The 13,427-nt window shown below is 52.3% G+C and overlaps 1 protein-coding gene across 2 annotated transcripts in view; it reads right to left on the bottom strand.

Annotated features, from left to right (window-relative positions):
- Positions 1-1,910: 1,910 nt before the first annotated feature.
- The window catches only part of ATL1 (atlastin GTPase 1), a 28,592-nt gene continuing 17,075 nt past the window's right edge, over positions 1,911-13,427 (bottom strand). The window contains exons 6-13 of one of the 2 annotated variants that reach the window (XM_041410360.1): positions 13,164-13,220; positions 10,093-10,185; positions 8,963-9,101; positions 7,576-7,703; positions 6,927-6,983; positions 6,229-6,300; positions 4,108-4,539; positions 1,911-2,571 (exon numbers count right to left, since the gene is read on the bottom strand). In XM_041410360.1, coding sequence (XP_041266294.1) covers positions 2,137-2,571; positions 4,108-4,539; positions 6,229-6,300; positions 6,927-6,983; positions 7,576-7,703; positions 8,963-9,101; positions 10,093-10,185; positions 13,164-13,220 — 1,413 coding nt within the window. In that variant the 3' untranslated portion in view covers positions 1,911-2,136. Of the gene's footprint in view, positions 4,540-6,228; positions 6,301-6,926; positions 6,984-7,575; positions 7,704-8,962; positions 9,102-10,092; positions 10,186-13,163; positions 13,221-13,427 lie in introns of both variants that reach the window. The other variant, XM_041410367.1, reaches the window with a different exon arrangement.

Consider the following 13,427-nt stretch of genomic DNA (forward strand, 5'->3'; position numbering starts at 1 on the left):
CCAGGCTGGGGTGGCACGGGTCCCTGTCCCCATCATTCTTCTGCAGGTGATGTGGATTTTCTCCTGATTTTACCATTTTCTGTTTGTCCTGGAGCCAGGCCAGGCTCAGACCAGGCAGGAGCAGCTGCAGGGCTGCACTTCCCACAGGGAACCGACGGCACAGCACCCACAGGGCCGGGTGACATCTGACCCCAGGGGTGACACCCCTCGTGTCCCTCCCTGCCTTTCCCCACCTTCATCCCACAGCAAACGGCACAGGAGGTGCCAGGACACGGCTCTGGCTGCAGAGGACTTGGTGTCACCAATTGTCACAGCTCTGACGTTCCCATTTCAAATGAACTTGGCACTGGGAGAGGGAAAAACCAACCCAAATCCCATCAGCTCCTGCTGGGGACTGCTGGCAAGCTGGATCAGCTCTGGAAGGGGTGGGAAGAGGCACCTGAGCACTGACAGGGTGATGAGTTCCCTCAGGGGGTGAATGGAGCAGGAGAGGCTGAAGGGGCAGTGAGGAGGATGAGGATGAGATGCCTCCAGAGGTGTCCAAGAGGATGCTGATCCCATCCCAAACAGGCTTTTGGGAACAGAAGGTGTTTTGGGATTGTTTGGCAACACAGTGGACAGGCAGAAGAGATTTCACACAGCTTCTCTGCTTGTCTTGCTTGAAAATTCCCCTTCAAGCCCTATCCAGGCCACCCTGCAGCATTTTGGGCTGTTTTAGGGTTTTGTGATGCCAAACCAGTCCCACAGTGCTCGTTTTTACCTGACAGGGTTTGCTCAGCACCTCAGCCACAGCAAACCCTGAGGTACCACAGGACCACCCTGGCTGCTGGGGGGGACGAGGGATGGGATGGTTTTTAACAGCTTCAATTTCTTCTAAAGGAACTCCCCCCAGAACTCAGTGGCTCAGGAGGTGGCACTGCCAGCTGGAGCTGGTGGGCTTTGGTGACACAGCAAAACATGGAAATGTCTGGTGCCACACCTGGGCCAGGCTGGGGAGGCACTGGGATCCAGAGCTGCAATAAATAATGCCCATGTGCAGGAAATTTGTCTTTTTTTTTTTTTGGTTGAATCAGATCCTGGTGAGGCTCTGCCCAAGGAACATTCCAGGAGCTCACACTGGGGTCCTGCAGGGCTGGCCAGGAGGAGCACAGGGAGCTGGGCACACACAGAGCTCCCTGTGAGCTCTGTGATCAGAATCCCAGAATGGACTGGCTTGGAAGGGACCCCTAAAAACCTAAATTTAGTTCCAATCCCCCTGGAATGAGCAGGGACACGTTTGCCTATCCCAGGCTGCTCCAAGCCCTGTCCAGCCTGGCCTTGGACACTTCCAGGGATCCAGGGGCAGCCACAGCAAATCTGGACACCCCGTGCCAGGGTCTCATCACCCTCCCAGCCAAAATTTCCTTCCCAATCTCCCATCCATCCCTGCCCTCTGACAGTGGGAGCCATTCCCTGTGTCCTGTCCCTCCATGGGACCCCTAAAAACCTAAATTTAGTTCCAATCCCCCTGGAATGAGCAGGGACACGTTTGCCTATCCCAGGCTGCTCCAAGCCCTGTCCAGCCTGGCCTTGGACACTTCCAGGGATCCAGGGGCAGCCACAGCAAATCTGGACACCCCGTGCCAGGATCTCATCACCCTCCCAGCCAAAATTTCCTTCCCAATCTCCCATCCATCCCTGCCCTCTGACAGTGGGAGCCATTCCCTGTGTCCTGTCCCTCCATCCTTGTCCCCAGTCCCTCTCCAGCTCTCCTGGAGCCCCTTCAGGCCCTGCCAGGGGCTCTGAGCTCTCCCTGGAGCCTTCTCCTCTCCAGGGGAACATTCCCAGCTCTCCCAGCCTGGCTCCAGAGCAGCTCCAGCCCCTGGAGCAGCTCCATGGCTCCTCTGGCCTTGTTCCAGCAGCTCCACATCCTTCTGATGCTGGAGCCCAGGGCTGGAGGCAGCTCTGCAGGTGGGGTCTCACCTGAGTGGGGCAGAATGTCCCTCTCTCATCCAGGTTTTCCTGTTCCTGGAAGGCCTGGGCAGGGACCATTTCCCCTCTGAGCAGCTCCCCTGCCACACTGGGAGAGCAGGATTGCATTCCTGCTGCCAAGGGAAGTGCTGGGGATGGATGAACTGTGCCCTCTGGGCTCTGCACTCAGCTCAATCCAGTATGGGGTGGTTTTTCCCAAAAAACAAACCCACAGCAATTCCAGCAGCAGGGAAAGGCCTGGCCAGGCCTGGGGCTCTCAGCTGTCCCTGCCTGCACCTGCACTTGGTGCTCCAAAACAATCTGGGGTTGGGTTTGACCTCCTGGCACAACAGGAAAATCCCCAAACAGAGCTGATGGGACAAAGATGAAAATCCCCATCGTGTCCTGACACTTCCCACCCAAATCTCTCTCCCACTTTCTCCTGCAGCTCAGTGCCCACATCCACACCCTGCCCCAGGCATGTGCATCCAGAGAACAGCCAGAGCCCTCGTGATTCCCATCCTCCAGCAGCCCAAAGGTGCTTTTGGGGCCAAGATGCTTTTCCCAGGAGCCCAGGGCAGCATGCAGAGAGCAAGAGCCACTTACCTCATTGGTGCTTCCCTGGGAGGGGCATTGGCAAAGGGAGACAGAGAGAGAAAGAAACAGCTCTGTGGATCTCAGTGTCCATGGCAGCTCATCCCTGGGGTGCTCCATGGGGGGCTCATCCCAAACTGTCACCCCCTCCCTGCTCTGTCCAGCCATCCCTCCTGCACTGCTCCCACTCCCACGGGACAGAGCTGCTGGCTCCTGGTGGGCACAGTCACCCAAGCCAGCAGCTCCCCTCTGCCACAAATCCTTCCTGGGAGAACTTTCCCTCTGCTTGGAAAGCCACAGGGCCTGTGGAAGCCAGCACCAGCTCCAAGCACTTTACCCTCTTTATTTTGCCCCAGCTGGACATGTTGCAAGTGGGCAGCACCTTCCTGCTGTTCATGCCTGTTCTTGCTGAACTGCCACTGCCTCCTGCACTGGGATGGGATTGAATATTCCAGCACATCCCACAGGCTGCTGGGAAGTGTCCCGGGCAAAGGGACACTGCAGGGGGCTTTACTGGGGGTGCTCAGGTGCTGGGGACAGGACAGCCAGGATGAATCCACCTGGGACAGCACCACTGCCCAGCTCTGGAATGAAGGACCATCAGTAAATGCTGCCTTTGTTTCCCCCAAAGCTGCATGGTCAGCTGCAGCAGCACAGGGAAGCAGGGAATGTGCTTGCTCTCCATGACACCCTCTGTGGTGGAGGAAAAGCAGGGAAGGAGAAGGGCCCTTCCTGCCAGAAATCAGAGCTGGGGTGGCTCCTGAGGGATGGGCTCCTCCAGCTCTGCCCTGGGAGGAGCAGGAGGGCAGAGCTGGACACATGGACTGTACCCCTGGATGGGGTGCAGGGGTCAGGGGGACTCTGTGTGGGCTGGGCTTTCCCTTTTCTGCAGTGGGAAATCAGGGTCTGGTGCCAAAACTGGCAGAGTCAAGATCTGGCCCCGACCTCTGGCAGAGTTGGGAGAGCCCAAATCCCTGCCCTGAAGCAGAGGAGAGCCCTGGCTGCTCCTCTTTAACAGCCACAGCCATGCACACACCAAGCACACACACCAGGATCCTCCCCAGGGCATCCCTCAGAGCTGCCCATGCCCACAAGGCTCCACAAAATCACATCTGGTGACAGGTAAGACAAGGAGGAAAGAAAAAGGCAGAACAAAAGAGCTTGCTGGGAGTTTTCTCAGATCTACACAGCTTGTTTTCCACTCTGGACAGGAACTGGAGGCTCAGGGACACAGCTCCAGCCTTGCTCACCCCACCTGTGCTACAGGCACAGGGCAGCCCTGTGACCTCCCCCTTACAACAAACTGCACAAACTGACCTGCAACAATTCCTCTGCCCATCTGCAAGCTCTACAGAACAGATTAAAACTTCAATTAAAACTGGAAAGGCGTCCCTGCACCGATCACAGCACAAGCAGCTGGATCTAACAACCCTAAAAACCAAAATCACCTCAAAGGGGGAGGAAAATCCCCAGGAAACCCAATGCTTAAACCAAAAAACCCAGCGGGGTGCAGGGAGGATACTTTCTGCGCGCGGGTTTGAAATCAAAAGCTCTTTATCCTACCTGGTCCCACAAGGCTGCAGCCACTTGGTCTATTACAGCTCCCAGTTCTCTGTACTCCCCAGAGTATCTGATATAAGCCCAGGTACAGAGTGTGATAAGTGTCAAGCCCAGAATCATGTTGCACAGGCTGGCTATGATGTCCAAGCCAACGAAGCCGGTGACGCCGGCCAGCACGTAGGTGATGAAGATGACGACGAAGAGCGTGGCCGGGGTGCGGGCAGCGTGGAAGATGTTCTTGCTGTCGTTGTGTTTGATGTACTGGATGTAGAGCTCGTCGATCTCGGCCTCCAGCTGCTGCAGGTAGCGCCGGCTGAACTCCTCCCCTCCCATCTTCTTGACGCCGCGGAACAGCCGCACCGCCTCCTCCTTCAGCTCCGCGTGCTTGGCCTGCAGGTCGCTGGGAGCCAGGAAGGGCTTGTCCCCTCCGCACACCTACGGGGGAACACGGGAATGGCACTGCTGGGATGGCCCTGCTGGCACGGGGAAATCACTGCTGGCACGGGGAAAGCATCACTGACACGGCACTGCTGATATAGGGAAGTCACTGCTGGTGCGGGGAAATCACTGCTGATACAGGGAAATCACTGCTGGTGCGGGGAAATCACTGCTGGCACAGGGAAGTCATCACGGACACAGGGAAATCATCCCTGAGATGGCACTGCTGGCACAGGGAAATCATCATTGACACAGGGAAATCATCCCTGAGATGGCACTGCTGACACAGGGAAATCATTCCTGAAATGGCACTGCTGACACAGGGAAATCACTGCTGGCACAGGGAAATCATCACTGACACAGGGAAATCATCCCTGAGATGGCACTGCTGATATAGGGAAGTCATCACTGACACAGGGAAATCATCCCTGAAATGGCACTGATGATACAGGGAAATCATCACTGACACAGGGAAATCATCCCTGAGATGGCACTGCTGATATAGGGAAGTCATCACTGACACAGGGAAATCATCCCTGAAATGGCACTGATGATACAGGGAAATCATCACTGACACAGGGAAATCACCCCTGCAATGGCATTGCTGATACAGGGAAATCAGTCCTGAAATGGCATTGCTGATACAGGGAAATCAGTCCTGAAATGGCATTGCTGATACAGGGAAATCAGTCCTGAAATGGCATTGCTGATACAGGGAAATCAGTCCTGAAATGGCATTGCTGATACAGGGAAATCAGTCCTGAAATGGCATTGCTGATACAGGGAAATCAGTCCTGAAATGGCATTGCTGATACAGGGAAATCAGTCCTGAAATGGCATTGCTGATACAGGGAAATCATCCCTGAAATGGCACTGCTGGCACAGGGAAATCATCACTGACACAGGGAAATCATCCCTGAGATGGCACTGCTGGTACAGGGAAATCACCCCTGAAATGGCACTGCTGAACCATCACTCCTGACATGGTGAAATCACTCCTGGCACAGGGAAATCATCCCTGACACAGGGAAATCACCCCTGCAATGGCATTGCTGATACAGGGAAATCACTCCTGAAATGGCATTGCTGATACAGGGAAATCATCCCTGAAATGGCACTTCTGACGCAGGGAAATCATTCCTGACACACAGAAATCACCCCTGAAATGTCACTCCTTATACATAGGAAACACTCCTGACACAGGGAAATCACCCCTAGAATGGCACTGCTGACACAAGGAAATCACTCCTGACACAGGGAAATCACCCCTGGAATGGCATTCCTGAAACAGTGAAATCATCCACGAAACATCACTCCTGAAACAGTGAAATCATCCCTCAAATGTCACTCCTGACACAGGGAAATCTGAAATTAGGGTTAGGGATTAGAGGTTAGGGTTTGGGAAGGAATTCCTGGCTGTGAGAGTGGGCAGGCCCTGGCACAGGGTGCCCAGAGCAGCTGTGGCTGCCCCTGGATCCCTGGCAGTGCCCAAGGCCAGGCTGGACAGGGCTTGGAGCAGCCTGGGATGGTGGAAGGTGTCCTTGCCATGGCAGGGGTGGCACTGGATGGGCTTTAAGGTCTTTTCCAACCCAAATCTTTCTGGGATTTCAGGAATCTATGACAGGAGAGCCAGGAGACAAGAAGGGACAGGAAGGGGCAGGAAGGGACACACTCAGCACCACCCACCTCTTCCATCCTCTTGCTGTAGGTGTCCTTGGCAGTGGCAACTGCTGCTAAATTGTTGGCTTCTGCTGTGGCCTGTAAGGGTGAAAGGGGCACAAAATTTAGGTGCAGGACAGGGTTAAGCTGTGCAAGTGCAGGGCCACACGTGGGCACAGCCAGGACAATGTGTGTGGCACCCAGAATCAGCCAAGGGGCACTCCCAGCCTCCAACCAATCCCAAATAAGCTCATCCCATATTTGCACATCCAAAAGCCTGCATGAAGAGAGGATTCCTCTCCTCCAAGCCAGAGCTACAAAAACTTTGGCTTCAGCTGTGGGAACCAGCAAGGAAAGAGCTAAAAGGCTCAGCCACACGTAAACAGCTCCAGCTGCAACCCCCAGCTGGCTCTGGCAGCCACTTCCATGTGTCACCTCCCTGTGTGGCCCCAAGGATGTCATTCACCTGCAGGGAATTGTTCAGCTGAGCTGGCTGGTGCTGTGTGCAGCCAGCAATTCCCCAGTGTCCACCCCAGGTGTGATTCCTCAGCCAGGTCAGGCTTGTGATGCCAAACTCTTCCCAAAGTGCTGCTCCTTGGGTGGTTACACTGAGGCATTTGGAATAAAAGTCCCAGCAGTGCCACTGTGCTGGACACCTCAGCTAATTCCTGGGAATTAATTGCAATTCCATTGCAGGAATTCCCACAGCTCCCACTCACACCTACCTGCAGCATGGACTTGGGGTGTGGCAGCTCCTCCCCTTGGTAGATCTTTATGTAGGCCTGGAAAAGAGCAGGGAAAAGGGAATCATGTGGAATGCAGCACACAGGAGCAACAGCAGCCATCCCCACCCAGCTCCAGCCAGGGTTCAGAAGCAGGGAAGAGGAGGATGCTCCAGCACAAGATGGCTTTGGTCAGAAAATGTCACTCCTTGGGTGGCCTGGGTCAGTCACTGCAGGCTCTCCCTCCTCCACTCACTCCCAGTACCCCTCCCAAAGGATCTGCACCTACCTCTGTCCTTTCCCTGGAGGAGAAGGAGCCAAGGTAGCCCTGAAGAGTAGGTGGTGAGAATTACTCACCAATGTCTCTCATGGAAATGTCCCAGTAGCCATGACAACAAAAATAAGCTTTTTCCAAAGGCAATTGGAATACAGCCCTCAGCTTATCCCCCTCTAGCCCTCAATTCTCCAGGAAAGGAAAACAGCTCCTCCCACTTTCTGGGCTTGTTGTGTGGTCAAATACATGACCACGAGGTGTTTGCCCTCTGCTGCAGTGAGCCAGGACTGTCAGTGCTGCCCTGCCTGCTGCTGCTTTCCCCTTCAGCTACAGCAAAATTCCACAGAGGAATAAATCCATTCTCTCTGAAATAAATACCTTAAAATACTCCACAAGGCCTCGACAGGTGATGTGGTTTCCATTGATCTCCTTAACATCCAGGTTCTCAGGACTAAGAAGCCAAGGAATCAAAATCTTCAAGTTCTTGATGAACTCATCGTCTATTTCTGGGGGGGGGGGAAAGAAAAAAAGAAAAAAAGAGGCATCACAGAGTCCCAGAATAGTTTGGGTTGGAAGGGACATAAAGACCATCATGTTCCAACCCCCTGCCATGGAAGGTTCTTCCCCAGAGGGTGGAAGGAACAGGCTCCACAGGGAATGGTCACAGAGCTCCAGGGGGATTTGGACAAAGCTCTCAGGGATGCACAGGGTGGGATTTCTGGTGTTTCCATTAAATTCAACTGTACAGGACTGAAGGCAGAAAAAAACAATGCAACAGCCAGGAATTTGGAAGGTATGGAAAGCAGGGAAGATCCCCCACGTTTCTTCCATCAGAGCACAAAAAGCTGAGTACAGCTCTGAGGCAACAAGAAATTTGTGAAAATTGTGTCAAGAAGCTGCTGACAGCTCCTGTCTGCACCCAGCACTTGTTCCATACTCCTCAGCACCTGAGATTAAGGGGGAGCTCCAGGGATCAGCTCAGTTTCCACCAGCACATCTCCCTCCTGCTGCCTCACTGTCCCTGCTGCTTTGCACAGAGCTTGCCAGGAGAGCAAGTCTGAGCCAGACAAAACCAGGGGAAAACTCACATCTTTGCCTGCTAATTTATTTTAAGTAGCTAATGGTCCACTTTATTGCTAAGACTGCAGCAGCCTGGAACCAGCCACGCTGGTGAGGAGTTCACAACAAACACCTAAAAATATCCCCAGCACGTGGCTCCTTTTGGGGTGGAGAATCTCACCACAGCTCTTTTCTCCTTCTCCCTTTTTTTCACCTGCTGAACCAAGCCTGCCCTGTCGGGAAACCACTGATCAGATAAGTCAGGCAGATTAAATATTCCCTGGAAAGCTTTTCAAAGGGAAATAACTGTTCTGAGAGCTTGTGGAACCAGCCTTCCACCCACCACAAGCACCAGCCTTGCAGCATCCAGGCTCTGCCTGTGCAGGTGAGGCACAGGAATTTACTGCAGGTTTAACACCACGTCCACAAACATCCAGTCTCATCCCTGCCCTTCCCACTTTTCCTATCACTGGGTATTCCAGCAGCTCTCAGGCCTTGTCAGCCTCCCACACCTTTTCTCCCTCCACATTTGTCTGCTGCACTGGGAAGAAGCAGAAGGGGGTGTGAACAGCACTGGGAGGAGGATCCAACTCCTCTCCCAGAAGTTTTTTCATGGAAAATAGTTTTGGGGGTTTGAGGAACAAGCAGGACAGTGTGCAAGAGCTTCTAAGGAATCAGGGTAGAAAGCAGAGCTTTGCCTTTGTACCTTTCAGTTTTCCATCGAAATTGGGGTTGGTGGCGACCTTGAGGCCAGGGTGAGGTAAGAGGAAGCAGGAGATTTTGGTGAAGCAGGAGTGGATGTGCTTCCTGACATTCTGCAGCTCCTCGTGCTGATTGCCTGACACCTGTGGAGACAATGAAGCACAGAATATCCCGAGCTGGATGTGCCCACAAGGATCAGAGTCCAGCCCAGACCCCCAGCAATCCCACCCTGGGCATCCCTGGCAGCTCCTGGAGCTCTGGCTGCCTCGGGGCTGTGCCCATTCCCTGGGGAGCCTGGGCAGTGCCAGCACCCTCTGGGGGAAGAATCTTTCCCTGAGATCCAACCCAAACCTCTCCTGGCACAGCTCCAGCTGTTCCTCAGGTTCTGTCAGTGGTCACCAGAGACAAGAGCTCCGTGCTGCCCATCTACTTCCCACAGTTTGGGGCCAGCAAGTTTCCTTCTGACAGGAATATTGGGATAAAGCTGGCAGAAGCACAGGATACTCCACACTGTGGCTGCTTACAGTGGGGGAAAGGAGAAGATTCCATAGGCATGAGGACAAAGAGAAGGAACTGGAGTATCTCTGACCACACGCCCTGGAGCATGTTATTATCATCTGGAAAATGCACATGTCCATGGATGACTGGAATACAAAAACATTTGGGATTTCCCACTAGAGCCTTGCTTGTCTCACATATAATTAGGTCTCTCCACTACCAGATCACCCATGCATTTCCTGACTGATCCCAAGCAGCCCTTGCCCATCATTTTTATTATACAACTCCCTAATTGCTAAAGCATCATTCCCAGTCTCTTGGGAATCTGCTGACTCCCATTGCTTTGGACTCTCCCAGAGAGTCCCAGGGAGCTGGGCTTGGGCAGAAGCCTGGACATGGCAAGGAAATTCACCCTCCCCAAAAGCCTCCTCTGGGATTTTAAGGCACTGAGTGTGACCATAACCAGCACTGCAGATCACACCTGACCTCCAGTGCTGAGGCCACCAGGTGAACAGGAAAATCATGGAATCACAGAGAGGACTGGATTGGAAAGGAGCTTAAAGATCATCCCTGCCATGGGCAGGGACACTTCCACTGTCCAAGGCTGCTCCAGAACAAAGAGCAAGCAAAACATACCTTCAGTCTCTTCTCCAAAAATCTTGCACCACCATCAGATCCGTAGGAAAATTCATAAGGGAAGCTCCAGTCACGAACAAGGAATATAAGGGACTGGAAAACACACAGACAGTGGGGTCAGTGACCTGCTGCTCTGAGCCCACAGCACCCTCTGCACCTTCCCCCTCATTCCACACCACACCAAAACCTGGCCCTGAGTCTCTTCCCAGCTCCAGCAGCATCTCCCACCTGTCCTGGTGGAAATGAGAGGTCCCAGTGTGCAGGGGCTGAGACCACTCCACTGCCCACCCCCCAAAGTGCTGCACCAGTTTGAGTCCCTGGCTGGAGAACAACATCAACCACCCAAACTGCCCAAGAAAAGGGATTGTTGCTAACCAGGACAAAAGGCAGCAAGCTCCCTAATTCCAGCCACATTTAGTTCCATCCCATGGGAATTGTACAGGCTCATTTTTTCAGCCTTTTTCACTGGGCAGCCTTCCAGACAGACTTTTAATGAGAAGCAGATGCAGAGGAATGAGGGTGAATAAGAAATCATTGGCTTTTGTAATCTTTATCGAGGCATTCAAAGTTCCTGGGCAATAAATACAGAAAAAAATCAGGTCTCCACTGCCTCATCTGTACAACATCCCATGCAGGAAACAAAGGGTTTGGAGGGGGAAGTCCTGAATGCCAAAGCCCAGGAGGGCCTGGCAGAGGTGCCAGGGTTCCTCTCAGGAACATGGATAAGCAGGTCAGCAAGTGGAACCCATTTCATTGGAATTTCCCTAAAATGTATCTATGTTTAGAACAAAAATCTAATGGAGGGAGGGGAAATATTCCTGCTATTTCTCTTTCATAAAACATCAGAAAAGGTTTAAAAAAAAGGAGAGAACAGTGAGTTGGCCTTTTTGAATTGCAGGAGAAGCCACAGTGACTGCACCCAGTGAGCTGGTTCAGGACATGCTGTTCTCAAACACCATGAGATGCTTAAGAGACATTCCCATGTTTAGGACTATTCCACAAACACATTGTGCATGCCTTGAATTGGGATTTTTTTTTTTTTTTCTGAAGTAAAATTGTTCCAGACAGGCTGTGTTTACCATTGCCTTTGTGAAGGCCCCACGTTCAGGGCCAGCCTCTGGCAGGGGCTCCTCAGTGTGAGGAGAGGAAGGAGACAAAGGGAAATGTTTACCATTGCCTTTGTGAAGGCCCCACGTTCAAGAGCCTCTGGCAGGGGCTCCTCAGTGTGAGGAGAGGAAGGAGACAAAGGGAAATGTGAATTTTCCACTGCCAAGTCTCACCTCCCTTCCCTTCCAGCAGGATCAGTGCCACTGCAGTTTATTCACCATCACACTTGGAGAATCCCAGGATGGTTTGGGTTAAATAAAAGCTCATCCAGTGCCAGCCCTGCCATGGCAGGGACACTTCCACCATCCCAGGCTGCTCCAGGCCCCATCCAACCTGGCCTTGGACACTGCCAGGGATCCAGGGGCCACAGCTTCTCTGGGAAAACTCTGCCAGGGCCTCCCCACCCTTACTTTTCCTGCTTTCTAACCCACACTCTCATTTAAAACGTGTTCTGCAGGAAGCAGCCCAAGCTGGATGCTGACAGGAGATCATTTCTCACCTGGCCACAGCACCACTGACCCCTCTGCCACATCTGCCACACCCACAAGGGTTCCCAGCCTCGTTTGATAATTTCCCCCTGATCATTAATGAAGATGACATTGAATCAGGGAGAGCCTGGGGGGATCCCAAGGAAACACTTCTGAAGGATGATGATTTCCTACAATTAGTTACAATTAGTTCAGCGTGCTCTGGCATCTATCAGTTAATGAGTTTTTAATCCATTAACTATGGATTAAACCAGACTTCATTTGCTTTCAATCAGCATCCTGGAGAGATAAGGCTGGCAGAAGGCAATGGATCATGGTGAGAGTTACCTTTATCACCCCAACTCATGCTCTTTCAAAAATTGATAATGGGATTGTTTGACAAGACTCACCATCCACAACTGTGACTCGACAGCAATTACAGTGTTTGGGAGAATCAGAGCCTATTATCCAGCCCTAATGATTTAAGCATGTTTAAGTCTCCCCTCACAGCCTCCTTTTCACTGATGGAGTAGGAAGTGTCTCAGTTTCACTGGAATATTTGGCTACATTATCCCCACAGTATTTAAATAAGGAGCAGGAATATTTATTTAATGTCTGGCTTTTTGCTGTACTGTGTTACAACATTCTTCAAACTCTTGCCTGTCATATATTTTTACCATATATATTTTTAGTTTTAGCATTTATCACAGCAGAATCCAATACACCTTCAAAATCTCAATTTGTCCATTTGTTGTATTTTTTAACCTTTTATTTCCACTTCCTGACCACAGACACCTTATAAACCCCTTAGTCCTTCCAGGACAACAATTCTCTTTTTATGTGGGAAAGCAAATGTAAAATAGCTGTAACTCATTCCAAATTACTCTTTGAATTTTTACAGCATGCTTTGTACTCTGCTGGTTTTCACTTTAGGAAGTTCACAAACCCTCACCCAACCTAATGAAAACACTCCTCTGTCTTTCAAAACAGGAACCCACCTCACCTACTGTGAATGCCCAATGCTCTCCCTTTTTTTTAACACCAGCTTTTCACAGGTTGGGGAGCAGAAGGATGAACAGATGTCCCTAATTTGAAGTTAAAACCCCACTTACACCGAGTTTTCCCACGGCTCTGCTAATCCTTATCCTTTCATTTGGCCAGGAGCAGGGATTCCCAGGGCAGGTGAGTTCAAACCTCTCAGAACAAAGGCTGGGCAGAGTTCCTGACTACAGAGTGTGACAAACCTGCTGCAACACCAGCTGCTTTCCAAGCCTGGCAGGACAGGGCAGAGCTCTTGGGAAGGCAGGGGTTGAGGGAGGAAAGAGAGAGGGATTTTGGATGTATTTGGAAGCAAGGAAGCACAAATCCCTTCCTTGGAGCAGCTGAGCCGATGCCCAGGCAGTCTCATCTCCTCCCAGGCTACAAACTGCAGTGACACCTCGTGGCGAAGCCAGCGGGCTCAGGGACACACGAGCTGGCCAGGATCCTCGGACTCACCTGGAAAGGCTTCTGGAATGTCTCCTCCATGGCCAGCCGGCCATACTCGGTGAAAAGCTGGAAGGAGAAGGAAAGGACAGGACAGTGAGTTTGTCACTGCGGGACACAGGGGACACTGAGCTCCGTGACAGGGACAGGACCCAGGGAAAGGCTGGAGCTGAGCCAGGGCAGGGATTTCAGGAAAGGTTCTTCCCCCAGAGGGGGCTGGCACTGCCCAGGCTCCCCAGGGAATGGGCACAGCCCCGAGGCAGCCAGAGCTCCAGG

The sequence above is a fragment of the Onychostruthus taczanowskii genome, unplaced genomic scaffold (genome assembly GCF_017590055.1).
Source record: "Onychostruthus taczanowskii isolate IOZ18803 unplaced genomic scaffold, ASM1759005v1 scaffold100, whole genome shotgun sequence".
NCBI classification, from domain to species: domain Eukaryota; kingdom Metazoa; phylum Chordata; class Aves; order Passeriformes; family Passeridae; genus Onychostruthus; species Onychostruthus taczanowskii.